The sequence below is a fragment of the Apaloderma vittatum genome, unplaced genomic scaffold, assembly GCF_000703405.1.
Source record: "Apaloderma vittatum isolate BGI_N311 unplaced genomic scaffold, ASM70340v1 scaffold2451, whole genome shotgun sequence".
In the NCBI taxonomy this organism is placed as follows: Eukaryota; Metazoa; Chordata; class Aves; order Trogoniformes; family Trogonidae; genus Apaloderma; species Apaloderma vittatum.
The window spans coordinates 95,312-108,395 of NW_009698312.1; the positions used below are offsets into that span (position 1 = coordinate 95,312).

Genomic DNA, 13,084 nt, shown 5'->3' on the forward strand with positions numbered 1-13,084 from the left:
CACCTCCCTATACACACACACATACACACCCCCCCTCCCTACCTGCCCCTCTCCTTTCCCTTGAATTGCAACCTAACAACTCAGAAACACTGTCCTGGAAGCCTCCGCATCTTGAACAACAGTAAACAATTTCCCTCCCCCAACACACATAACTCTATTTTGATTTCTATTTTCAGCTCTCAAAGTGCAGAATTCTTACTCCAACTCACAGTTGCTACTCATTAATCAGCATGATTACAAGTGCTAGGCTTTCTTCTGCTTGGTGCTTCAAGATCCTTCGAAGTTAATGAGTATTACATTAACACCAGTTCTCCTTTACATACTTCTTTTCTCCCACGTACCGGGCTGTTTCTGCACCAATCCAAAAAGCTACACCCACCCTCCCCTGCTCCTGCAAGCAGCCTAGGACTTTCCCTCACATGCAGCTTTCTGTCTTTGACAGACACCTCACTCAATGCACATGACAAAAAACTGGCTTTGGAAAGATTTGTAGCCATTTCCAGTAACTAAAGAAAAGATGTGGGAGTGTGCCTAGGGAAGGACCAAGATAAGCAGTTCCACAGGCAGGGGTTTTTTGGTTGTGGTTTGTTTTTTTTTTTGCCTCAAGAGTCAACTCAGAGTGTAAGTGACAGAACTGGGAAATAGAGTGCTTCAAAACCAGCACTATGCATAGCAGGGCTGACCATACAGCTGCAGATCCCATCAGATCCCATGGTGAAGAGTCACATGGTCAAGGGGGAAGAAGGGTGGGAGCCCCAGACGCAAAGGAGATGGATAGAAAAGCAGAAAAGTGAAAATGTCCAGGAAAGCTTATGGGAAATGAAGACTCACTACAGCTGCTAAATACTGGAGCCTGCCTCGTCCCAGTGTGACCACTGCCTGCAAGGTCCTTTGTACACACTGGCCCAATGAGCATCCACGGGAAGATCAGTAAGCCCAGAGGGGCAGGAGTGTCCCCTACCCAAAGACAAGGTGAGAAGCAGCAGCATTGCCCAGCAGCGAGAGGCAGTGGAGTGATGGAACTGGCCTCAGAGAAATCAGGTTTTTTCCTACCCAAAGCTTCCCCACTCCCCTTTAGCCTACAGAAAAGCAGAGGAGGACTGAGCACAAGCAGGCAAGGTGCTGATTCATGGCAAGTGGAGCAGCAGACACCTTTGAAACCCAAGCATCTAGCCATATAGTTCCCAAGTAGCATGAGATATGGAGCAGAAGCAGCCAAAAACAGTGGTGAATTAAACAGAAAGGTGATGCTGCAACACAAGCAGATAAGGATTTTTTGTGTGTGTGTGGAAGAAGGAAACAAAGTGTGAAGAAAGTAATCCAGAAAACTGATGCACAACTGGTACCAACCCCTAAGGTGTGGCAGAGGAGTTTGGGCCTAGGCAGAATATAGGAGCCTGTAGTGACTTTCTTGGAACACCAACTAGTGCTGGGAGGTGCTATACACAAGCCAGTCAGCTGTAGGACAACGCTAACAATTCTTTCAAATCTGATGCAAGAAGTGGCTTTAGACAATTCTTCTTCCAAGCTGTAGCAATATATAAACCTCTCCAAAGACCCTCCTATACCCCCCACCCAATGGTTATGTTTTCATCATCTCCAGTAGGCAGGTATGGAAATGCTGTAGTACAAGTTCACACACACACACTTACTCATCTTTTCCTTCCGTTTGCAGAGCTTTGCTTTAGTTGCACTCCCCTTCCTAGCAGAACCCCATCAGGAGCTAGGATGTCATCTGTCCTCAGCCAGAAAGTGGCATCACTCCTCAGAGAAGCACAACTGACCTGCACCAAAGCCATCCAGTGTATCTTCCAGAAAGGAGTTGGTAGCAGCCTTTAATTTTCTGTTCCAAAATAAGAAGGGCTTTAGATCCATATAAAAACAGCAATGTAAATATTAACTACTCATGTAATTGCTTTCAACTAATATATATATATTATTTTTTAATTAAGTTTATTCATTAGGGTCATGTAATTTAATGAAACTATAGGTACACCCAAATTAATGTTCACTTTCAAACTAACAATGAAACACTGAAATGTCCCTTAAGCTACAGACGCTTCAAAATTACCAGATCAAAACAGTGACCAACATTTTCTAGTTTTTTTAGAAGTTACTCATGCTCTTTAACAGCTTCCTAAACACCTTCTTGCCACATGACTGAGTAAACATCCTTGCAACACTTATTTCACTTTGTGTACACACCAAAAAAATGTTAAAATGCCCTAACAGAAGACTGTCTAAGAAATGTATACTACACCTGAACCAGATATGAAAGCTTTGTCAATGTCAGACAAGGATAGGACTGTTACCCATATATATTTATGCACTTTTTAAAGGAAGCAACTTCTGCAGTTACTGGAGTATTTTTCCAGATAATGAGAAGCATTTAAAATGACCCTAAAAACATTTTGTACCAACGTGGAAAAGTGTTGAAAAAAATGCAGTTACACTGGCAGTCAGCAGTTAGTAGAAAGCACTCAAAAAGGAGAGTCCATTTGTTTTTCGTGTACTCTTGTTTTCTCCATTCACAGCTTGAGAAGTTCATGTTCATGAAACCTTATCATCTGGATTTCAAATTTCCTGCTTATTTCTCTTTCCAACTCTTCTGGTTATTGCATTAGTCTCTCTCTCTCAGTTAAGACATGATACGAAGAGCAAGGACCAGTTGAACAGCACAGTCTCTTCATTCAAGTAGCCTACAAGTACCCTTCTTAGAGATAAATAAGAGAAGTATTTTCCAGCACCTTCCAGGAATTACTACTCCTCTGCTCAGAGGGAGGGGAGGAACTAGGGCAAGTTAATAAATATGAAAATAAATTATACCCTTCTCCCCACCAAGAAAACTGTTTTAGGCTATTAACATCAATAGAAACTTTATCTTTGTGTGAATACAAACATCTAGGAGGTAAAGTATCTGCGCCATGTTCAGACAGCACATTTAAACAATATAAGAAAATTTAGTACCACACAAATCTCAGCTTTTCAGGACAATCCTCTAGATAGGTATCTAATTCTACAGATTACCAAACAAACAAAACTCAGTGCTCTAGTACTTATCAGCCCTTCACAGAACAAATGTTCATATGGAAAACTCTTAATACCACATATGCATTCTTTTCAAGTTTGAGTACGAAAAACCAAGACGGTATAAATGTAACATAGTCTCTATCTTTGTTATAAAAGGCACATTTAGGCAGTTTTAAATGTGCTAAATGTTTTGTTTCCAGTGTTAAAAATAAATTGTTTAAACGAAAAGAGTATCTGCAGGAGGTCAACTTAATATTCAGTAGGGAACGGGAGCTGCTGTAGAGATGACGGATGAGGTTACTTTTCCACTGATCCAAAATTCTTATAAAAACACAAAACCTCTGCAGATCAGCCTTAGGATAGAGAGCTGTAAAGCAGTCTGCAGAATAAAACTTCTCTGCCAGTTACTTGTTATTTTTGGTATTATTTTTCTGTTGATGCTGCTGCCATGGCTGGTTTCATGCCCTCGTGCGTTGACTTCAGGTCCTCCAATTCTGTGTTTAGTTTGCTGATCACCCACTCCAGGGCATCTCGACCCTGCCAGAAAAATACTGGAATTTAGGACCAGAACAGATACACCACCACTGCTTACATTTCTATAGTTTTTCCTCTGTCAGACATGAGGCTTTTTTAAAAATTAATTTAATGTCCTGCGTAATTTGACACCGGATTATACCAATAATTTCTTAGCATCTTCTTATGTAACCTTCACTGCAAAGGCATTTGCTTAACCCATAAGCAAGAAACAAATGCAATATTAGTGTGAGCTCCCAGTAGCACCCTTAGGCAAAAAGCCTAATTCAGCACTTAAGTTCCCTTATGTACAAGTACTGCTGCTTTAACCAGTTGCTGCTCCCACCACCCAAAGAGTATCAGCAAATTTATGGCAAAGTCTAGATAACATCCTCAGATTCATTAACCAAGTCATATGGACAGTTTTTGAGGAGATCCAAGACAAAGAAATAGTCTTCCAAACGCTCTCAGAAATAGCAACTAATTGATTTGATATCTAGCAAGAGTTCAGAGATGGACTTGTATTGGATTCTATATTCATGCACAGCAAATTTTCAGCGTATAAAACAGCCTAACTGAGAGACCACAGCCACATATTTTATATCAAGGTACGGTCTTTCTTTAGTCATTTTTCAGATCCGGAGTGCCTCAAAGCCAGGCACTGACAGCCAATGCTTTAGTAAGAGCTGGGGAATCCAGGAAAACAAGCATGACAGAAACCTTTTACCTTAGGAAGACTCTATAGCGTCTGCATCCCAATGCTACAGGAAGAGCATGCGTCAAGCCATACAGGAAGGCCAAGAAAATAAAGAGAAGCACTTTAACTACACAAAATTTTGGAGCTCCACAATCTCAGAATGACAGCTTTCACCAAAACAAGCACATGGGACCAGACCAGGAAATTATCTGGCTTTTTTTCCCTTAAAGAGAAGCCAAGAGATGTTTACCTCTATTACCCTACCAAGACTAAGAAGTACAAACAGTGAAGAGCAGTAACTGGGAGACACATGGCTCTGGCCAAGTCTGTAGGAGCTCTGGAGATAAAGGATCTGGGCCTAAAAAATCCTAAGTCTTCAGGAGGGCCAATGACAGAGTTCAAGTGCTCTGCAGAGATTGAAGGAAAAGGGAGGAACAGCCTGACACACACAGTTGTTCCGAATTCTGATGCACTACTTTAGTTGCATGCATTATAGGTGAGAAAGTGAACAAAAACCTCTTAAAGTGTCCAGAACTTGCTGTTGTCCTTCATAAGCCACTAAGCATAAACAATAATCTGCATAAACAGCTTAGAAAACCTCAAAAAACAAGAAGAAAAAGGAAACTAAATCCACAAATACTCTTGAAGAATTTTTTTTTAAGATTAGAAACATTACTCTGTAACAATATTAAAAGCTCGGCCCCAGGCTGCAAAGTGTAACCTATGAAAAGAAGTAAAAGTTTTACTACAAATAACAACATACTTATCTCAAGATCCTCACAAAGTTCAGTGAAAGGCTGACTCTGTTTCTCTTGAAGTTTTTCATACTACAGAGACTCACAGAACAAACACTAATTGCTACATCTGCGCTGGCAGGCAGTCCTTAACCTGAGAAAAACTACCAATGTATCACAACAAAGTATTCAACTCCTGGCCATGGCTCAGGATAGGGGATTCGGCCCTATCCGACATTACCTCAAGAACTAGTATCTTTAAATTCATTTAGTTCAACATATGCATTTAAAAGACACTGAAAATAATCAAGAAGCCATGATCAAAACTGTCCACTTTAAGTATGGGTTGCTGAAAAAAGCCTGTAGAAGAATATGAGCTAACTTCCGAGTTCCTTCCACCTGATCACCAAATCCACCACACTTCAGCAGGTGATAACTTCTGCCATCTCTATGTCCTGTGCCAGACCTGGGAACACCACCAAAGCAGGGATAAAACCACCCAGGCAGGAGTAGGCTACTGCCTAGCAACAAGTTGTACCTAGCGGTGAATTAGCCAGTGGAGTGCTCCATAAGGAACAAAGTGGGGGGAGAGGGGGGGGAATCATCTTTCAGTAAGCACGCATTTGGATATTTAAAAGTCAGGTTAGAATGTCCTCGCTTAGGTGACACAGGCACTGAGAACTAAGCAAGACAGCAACAGCTCAGATGTCTAATCTCACAAAGAAGACTTGTCCGAAAGTCAAACAGTTTTAATGTGGAAAAAGCTCAGTAGAAAAATACTGATATTCTTTACAGGCCCTGACTACAAAACAACCAAGTCACAGTGGCATATTTGCTGACAAGAGAAAATAAAATTTAAAAAATCCATGACATTCAACTGGAGCACCAAAATATTTCCTTCAGCTTTTAAGACTATGTAGTTCTGCACATTTCCTTAGATTTGCACATGCTATATGATGTAATTTGCAGCTAAGAATAAACTGCTGATATTGACAAGAAGATTTCAGGAATATTCTGCATAGGAAATTAAGTTACAAATCTTAACAAGATGCAAAGCCTCCAAGTACTGTGGAACTACCAGTTACCAAAAAAAATCTGACAGAGGATTGATCTATAAAGTTTCATACTGTACAACAAATTCTGTAGTAAGTCATTCAGCAAGCACATTCATTACCAAGCATGCATATTATATTAATCTTGGTTGCATATGTTAGCAGTACAATGTGTTTGGCAGACCAAATGCTGCGTAGGAAGATTTGTTGGTAGAGCTTAAGTGACTGATAAATGCTGAGCCTTTGTAGTTGATGTTTTCCAGGAAAACAGCCATAAAAGCTTAGTGGAATGAGAACATAAAAGCAAACACTCATGGCATACACTGATCCCCAAGAAAGCAGTGTAAAACAATCCGACATTCTTAAGTAGGAGAAGCAGCGCAATGGATCTTTTCTTTTTTTAAAGAATCTTGTAAGTTGAAGCATAAGCCAATACAGGAATGACAGAGACAGGCTACACTGACTAGTGGAAGGAAAACTGTCTGCAGAGGCAAGTACACTCAGTTCTCTCAACCATGAAGTCAGATTTTGTCATAGTCACATTGTTTAAAGGACACGTCAGTACCAAAATGAATTTAACTATCGAGACCAATATAAAACACAAACGGTCTGGCATTCTGACAGCTTCAAGCTTTGTGCAGATTTTCACAGAAGTTCACAGAAGGGCAACAATATTGCTCAGGCATAAGAAAAGCAAATAAAATTTCACTATGCAAAAGATTACCCCTGTTAGACGATCTGTTTTAAGAAATAAATTTTATATCCTAAGAATACAATTTCATTTCATTCTTATGATGCCAATTCCAGCCACTAACCAATTTGTTTCATTTCTCTGGGTACGAGTTTTACGGACTGAAATCACAGTAACTAGGACCAGACCAAACACTCAGTGGAGGGGCTCATTCACATGCCTAGTCATCTACAGTCATCGTTCCACTGCCAAACCAGAAGCAACACTGGGTGCGCAAGACATGGCTGCAGCAAGCTGGCTGTCCAGTGGCGTAAGCATGGCTTAATTGATCCAGTCGAGGTCTGACCTACCCTTGCTCTGCACATCTGCAGTGTAATGAACATGTTTGCCATTCCCCTACGCAATGTATATAGAACATACATGCAAGTTACTTTGTGAAATTCACATGACAACAGTCCATGCACTTATTTGCTAGAAAGCTGAAATGCTGTACCAAGAAGAAGAATGCTGGCATTACCACTAGTTAGTACAAACTGTAGATGTGGAGAACTGCTAGCTTAGAGTGCTTTCAGAATTTTGAATTATCCACTCAATAGCATCCCACCCCTGGAGTAACAGAAAAGATTCACAACATATGGCAAATGATATTTCCGTCATCATTAAAAATAATAATGCATCATCTGCCACTTCCACCTTGGAGCAAAATCTCAATACTTACTTCCTATTTCTTCAGAACAACAAAACATTTTTCAGCAGCTTTCACAGGGTTTTAAGATGGGTGCTAAGAACCCGGAGGTACAGTACAGCATGAGAAAAGCTAGTAATAGCAGAGTAGGTTACTGTGTAGCTAAGAAATGGCTGGTAACAGCAAGTACATATTCCAGTCAAGTTCAACATCTCTAATGAGACTCTTCAGTGAAACACGCAGGACAAGGAAGTGGGTTTGATTTGCAAGAAGCTTGTGAGCCAGTATGTTCATTGAAAAAGGCAGAACAAAGGAACAATCTTTAAAAGAAATTGAGCTCTCACACAGGCAACACCTGAACAGGCACCAGGAAATATTTACACTCTAACATGCAGATGTGACAGACGCCACAAGAGGAATTCAGCCAGCACTTTTAAGAGTGCCTAGCTGATCTGGCTATTCCAACTAGGTAGTGCTTTGCTACCTCCGAGTCTGAAGTTTGGCTGTGAGTCAGGGTTTGGACTTCTCTTTCAAGAATATGCCCCACACAGACTTTTAAATGGAAACTGTATCAGAATAGAATTGTAATTTATCTGAAACACATTCTATATATGACTTTCAAACAAGCATAGAGAGCACTCGGCTAGTTACAGTTACTCTTCAGCATCTAGAAATTACCCACCACTCGTTCGTCATCCCCTGATTTCAACCTGTTTTCCTCTCATTTCTGGAGAAGCACACAGAAGGGAGGAAAAGGAGGCTTTCTCCTCTCAATCTAGTTGGTCAATACCTCCCTTTGAGTTGGCTTACACCGCCTTGGTCAAGCAACATCTCTCGTGAGGACAAAGGGCTGGCCAAAGCACAGGCTTTCTGGCATACTAGGAGTGACCTGGGCCAGATTCTCACCGTGCTGAACCTATCCAGCAATGCGGAGCAACAAATTCAAATTTTAGGTGCGCTTGTCCTGCTGTTAGGCAGCGATGCCTACGCTCCTTTAGCAATCCCATTTCTTTCCCACCTTCCCCAAAGAAGGATAGGACAAAGTCCCCAAGAACAAGCACTGCCTGTGCAGAAGTACAGCTCCATGGCTGCAAGCCGAGTAGAAAAAGCAAGCACAAGATAGAGGAGTTGGTGTAGTGTTACCTACAAAAGCCATCATGGTTTCACCTCTTCAGAGAATACGCCTCAGCTTACACTACCTTACTTTCAGCCAAAGGCAAGGAGACAGCTCAATAATGGATAGGAATTGGAACAGCTAACACAGCAGCATAGAAAATATGCTAGCATTAACTGCCAAATTCAGATTACACAGGCTGAAAAAGAAGTTATATTCACTACTAGCACTAACTCCTGGAAACAGGAGGTTACTGTTTAAAAAGGTGCTTCGGAAAAAAAACAAACACAAAAGCCAACTAATACTATGTGTATGCTGTGTGTAATTGTAGCATACACATAGAGGTTGGTTTGTTCTGATGTGCAATTCTAACTGAAAAAACATAGATTTGGAAATTATATTCCAGTTGTTGAGGTCCTACCAAAAAAACACCAACAAACCACAGTTTAGAGAAAACAAATGAAGTATTCAGCACACATGATTGACAACTACTGTTTCAACAAAACAAAAGGAGGGTGGGGGGAGAGGACGAAAAAACAAAACAAAGATGTACCTTTCTGGCATTAGAAGATATTGTGTTTGCCATTAAACTTTCCAGATAACTGCTCAAGCTAATGCCTTTAACAGTAATTATTGCTTCTTGAGTTAGCACAGTTCTGTAAGAGAATAAAGTAAAGTTAATGCCTACACTGAATTGGATTAACATGTCTCCTATACACAAAGCACAAAAATATCCTTACTGTTGAGGGTTTTCAGGATGAGGTGTGTAAACCAGTCTCTCGTCAACAGACACCAAGTTTGTTAGAGTAATCTTAAAAAGAAAAAAAAGAGAGCTGAAATCCTCACTTCCTGCTTTTCATTTTTCTGTTATCTACTCAATAGTAGAGAACTCAATTTCACGCCAGAGACAAAGCAGTGTACACAGAATATAAAACTCAGAACATAGTCAACAAAAAGATCCATAAAGTGATGCATCTTCTCCTATCCTAGATCCAGTTATATCAAAGCTTCTATTCACAGTACAAAGCATGAACAGCTTTCCTTTCATTTCCTCTGAATGTTGAATCTTATCTGATTTATGGCATGCAATTCAGAGAGGCTCTTCAAGACAAAGACCACTATAACACTATCTGGAGTGTATAGAAAATTAATATTCAGGAAAAATAATGCCTCACACAGAGACAAGGCTGTCCTACAGACAACTCCTCCTTAAATCTGGGAGTTACATGTTCCCAGCACACAAAAATATAGCATAACGCTCCATTTACATGTTGAGAAAAAAAGGCATTTAAAATTAAAACTTCTGTTGTATGTGGCAATGTAATGTTGAAAAAGTTATTAATCTAAAAGTAAAACTATTTTACATGCATTCTAAGAAATAATCTTACATTAAAAGCAGAATCACAAATGTTTGATCTCAAACTATTTTAACTTTCCTATTTGTGGGAAGGAGGATTAAAAAAAAAAAAAGAAGACAGTTAAGATGCCGACTAAGACATGGAAATTGCCGTCTCTGAGCAAAGATACAAATGTATTTCTATCTAAATGTTAAGAGCAAAACATGTAATCTCCAGAACTAATTACCAGAAATTTCTTAAGCTACCACTCACATTAGTTGAGCAAAGCTCCATCTTTTTTTCCACTGGATCTACCACAGAATGTTCCTCAATGTAAGTCAGAGTTCTACTTGTTCCTAAAATCTGAAAGTGAAGAAATAGAAAAAATTTTTGAAGTACTGAAATTAAAAAAAACCAAACCAACCAAACGCTGTAACACATAGATGTCAAGTTCTCAGTCATCTCAAATAAATACAAAGGAATTCATGGATATTAGAACACTGTGGTCCATGGGAAGACTACATCCTGGTAGGTTGTATCAGTCACACAGCATGACATAGACAGTCTGTAAGGCATGCATATGCATAAACACTACAGGCATATTAAAGCCTACAATGTATTCTCATTACTACGTGCACTAATTACAGTTTATGTGATATTTGTGGATGATATTTTCTATCAAATAAGCTATTACTTTGGATTCAGCTTGAATTCAGCTGATGACATAGACACGTTAACAAACCATAAAGACTGTGCAGGTGTACCGCTTTCACTATGCTTGGCAATCCCCACTCCGTGCTGAGAAGGCGGTGACTGTGCAACCTCCCCTGGTTATCAAGGCTTCTGTCGAGGACATCTACTCCTACCACACACGGATTCATTGGGTTGGGGTACTTCCTCATAGCAGCTTTGATCACTGTATCCCACGGGTGTCTGTAAAAAAGGAGACAATATTGGTAACTATTTTGTACTTAATTGCAAGTGTTCAGGCAACACTAAATCAGGGGTCTAGCTCACGTAATACAGGATGTGCCGTCTAACTCGCTAGCTCCTGAAAGTCCCCTCAGAATTCAGTGATGCTTGAAATGGCAATCAGAAAGTATCAATACACAAATAGAAAAAAACATTTCTTTCTCCTGAATGAAGGAGAGAATTATTAACCCAAGACTAATAGAAACAGGGCAACAGTCACAAGTGACATTCCAATTAGCTGTATAAAAAACTCATGATGACAGGGTAGCTGTCCACAGAGGCTGTTTAATCTCGATCCATTTCAGAACTCAACCACAAAAACAATCCGACCTAACAAAGCCCGCTTTGGGGAGGGGACTGGAATAGATGACCTCCAGAAGTCCACTCCAACATAAATTCTTCTGTAATTCTAAGCACATCAAGTAAATAAAAAAAAACACACCACCATTAGCTTTTATTTCTTCCTACAGCAAAAAAGCAAAGTGACATTTAATTCAACTAAAAAAAAGTCAAGATGTTCAAAATAAAGAAATATTTTCAGAAACCAGATTGGCTCACTGCCTGCATCTGTGCTACTGCTTCCTGCAGCTTTGAAGCACGAATTACATATATGGATACTCTTCCCAATACAGAACTCTTTCTATGAAACAAGTTTTGATAACCTCAAATTCCTGGGATCAAAAGTAGCCCCACTATTGGAAGACAGACTGTAAACATGCTTTTGTTGTAGAACTTCATACATCTTCTTCTGAAATAGAGGAGACCAAAGAAATTATGAATTTGATCCAATACAGAAATTCTGTCCCTAAGCAATTATTTTGGTATTCAGAATAACTGATAGATCTGGAATGAAAGGTTTATAACCTTTAAAGGTACTCTTTAAAATTCAACTGTTGATACTTAACTTAAGAAGGCTTACCAGTGCCAACACGTACATAAGAATTGCACTTAGGGCCCTAAATGGATCTGATTTTTAAGAACACTATTTTTAGTCTTAGTATAGACCAGTACAGAAGGACATCAACAGTACAACACTGCCAGAATAAACAGAAGCTTGGAAAAATAAGATCTTTTTCCAACAAGAAAAGTAAGAAAAGGTCTTTCAAGCTTTATTGGTGCAAGCAGGAGAGGTAGAGACCTGAATTCCTGCATCAGAAGCAGAGCTGGAGGACCATTTCTTGTTATCTTCTGTGGGTACACACCATAGGCAACAGAAGACAAACTGAAAAGGTCAAATTTCTATTAAGTGTCCTTGAGAGATTTTAAGAGTCAGAGATCTGATAAGGCACAACAATATTTTACTAACCTCTGAACTGAACTATCTAGGCCCACACACATTACACCATAAGACAGGGGTATTACAATACAGATGAGAAAATGGCAAATAAAAATCGACTTTGTGTTTCCCAGGTAACAGACATTCATCTCAAACTCAGAAGCTATGCCACACACAAGTTGCCTTTATTAGCCTCTCTGTGCCATTTCATATTAGAAGCTACAGTTTACCTACACCAGACTAACGTTAAAGTTGAACACCTAAAGCCAGTGTAATTAATTAATAGACTTGTGTTAAAGTAATTAAGTAAGTTTAACACTGCACTTCTGGGATATTTTGTAAATATTTTAAGAACTACCATCCTCAGTGCTCTTCAGGTTTTGAGATTTTTTTAAGAGACCTGTAGCAGGCGAGTTATCAGTGGCATGTCAAGAGCTGCAGTGACACTGCTGTGACCTCCACGTCAGCTCCCTGGCACAGCTTGCTACATACCTGTTGATACTTTTGCCTGTGACTCCCTCTCTACACAGAAGGGGAACTGGATGACCAGAATGACATTCATAACACGCTTAGTGCAGGAAAGGACTGACAGGAAGAGAAGTTACTCTGCTGTCCCTGGCTGTTTGCCAGGCATCTCTGTGAGAGCATCTGGCGGCGAAGGTGAGACACACAGTCCCTCTGTGCGCGTATCCTCGTGGATATCATCAAGTACGTTAGCAGGCTTGTTTTCTTTCATGGTGTGAAAGTTATTTTTCCTTAAACACGCACATCTTTATCAAGCAATTACGCTTTTGAGCCAGGTCTAGCACTCCCCCGTAGCAACGCTATTTCCCGGGGCAAGCGACAGGGGGTGAGAGAAGCCCTCGCACGGGGTCTCACCACGCAGGACGAAGCGCAAGGCGACGGAGGGCCGGCAGCGGGGGGCGCTGACGCGCGGCCGGGGACCCTCCCCAGCCCATCCCCGCTCACTGGAGGGATTTAAC

General features: G+C 40.3%; 1 protein-coding gene across 1 annotated transcript; it reads right to left on the minus strand.

Moving 5' to 3' along the window:
• Positions 1–3,020: 3,020 nt before the first annotated feature.
• Positions 3,021–10,779, minus strand: LOC104280334 (protein slowmo homolog 1-like). The gene is made up of 5 exons (XM_009877951.1): positions 10,618–10,779; positions 10,127–10,216; positions 9,257–9,327; positions 9,070–9,172; positions 3,021–3,567 (listed from the first exon to the last, which is right to left on the minus strand). Exons 1-5 carry the CDS (start codon positions 10,753–10,755, stop codon positions 3,454–3,456), a joined length of 516 nt encoding a protein of 171 aa, XP_009876253.1. The 5' UTR covers positions 10,756–10,779; the 3' UTR covers positions 3,021–3,453.
• Between the last annotated feature and the right edge of the window lie 2,305 nt (positions 10,780–13,084).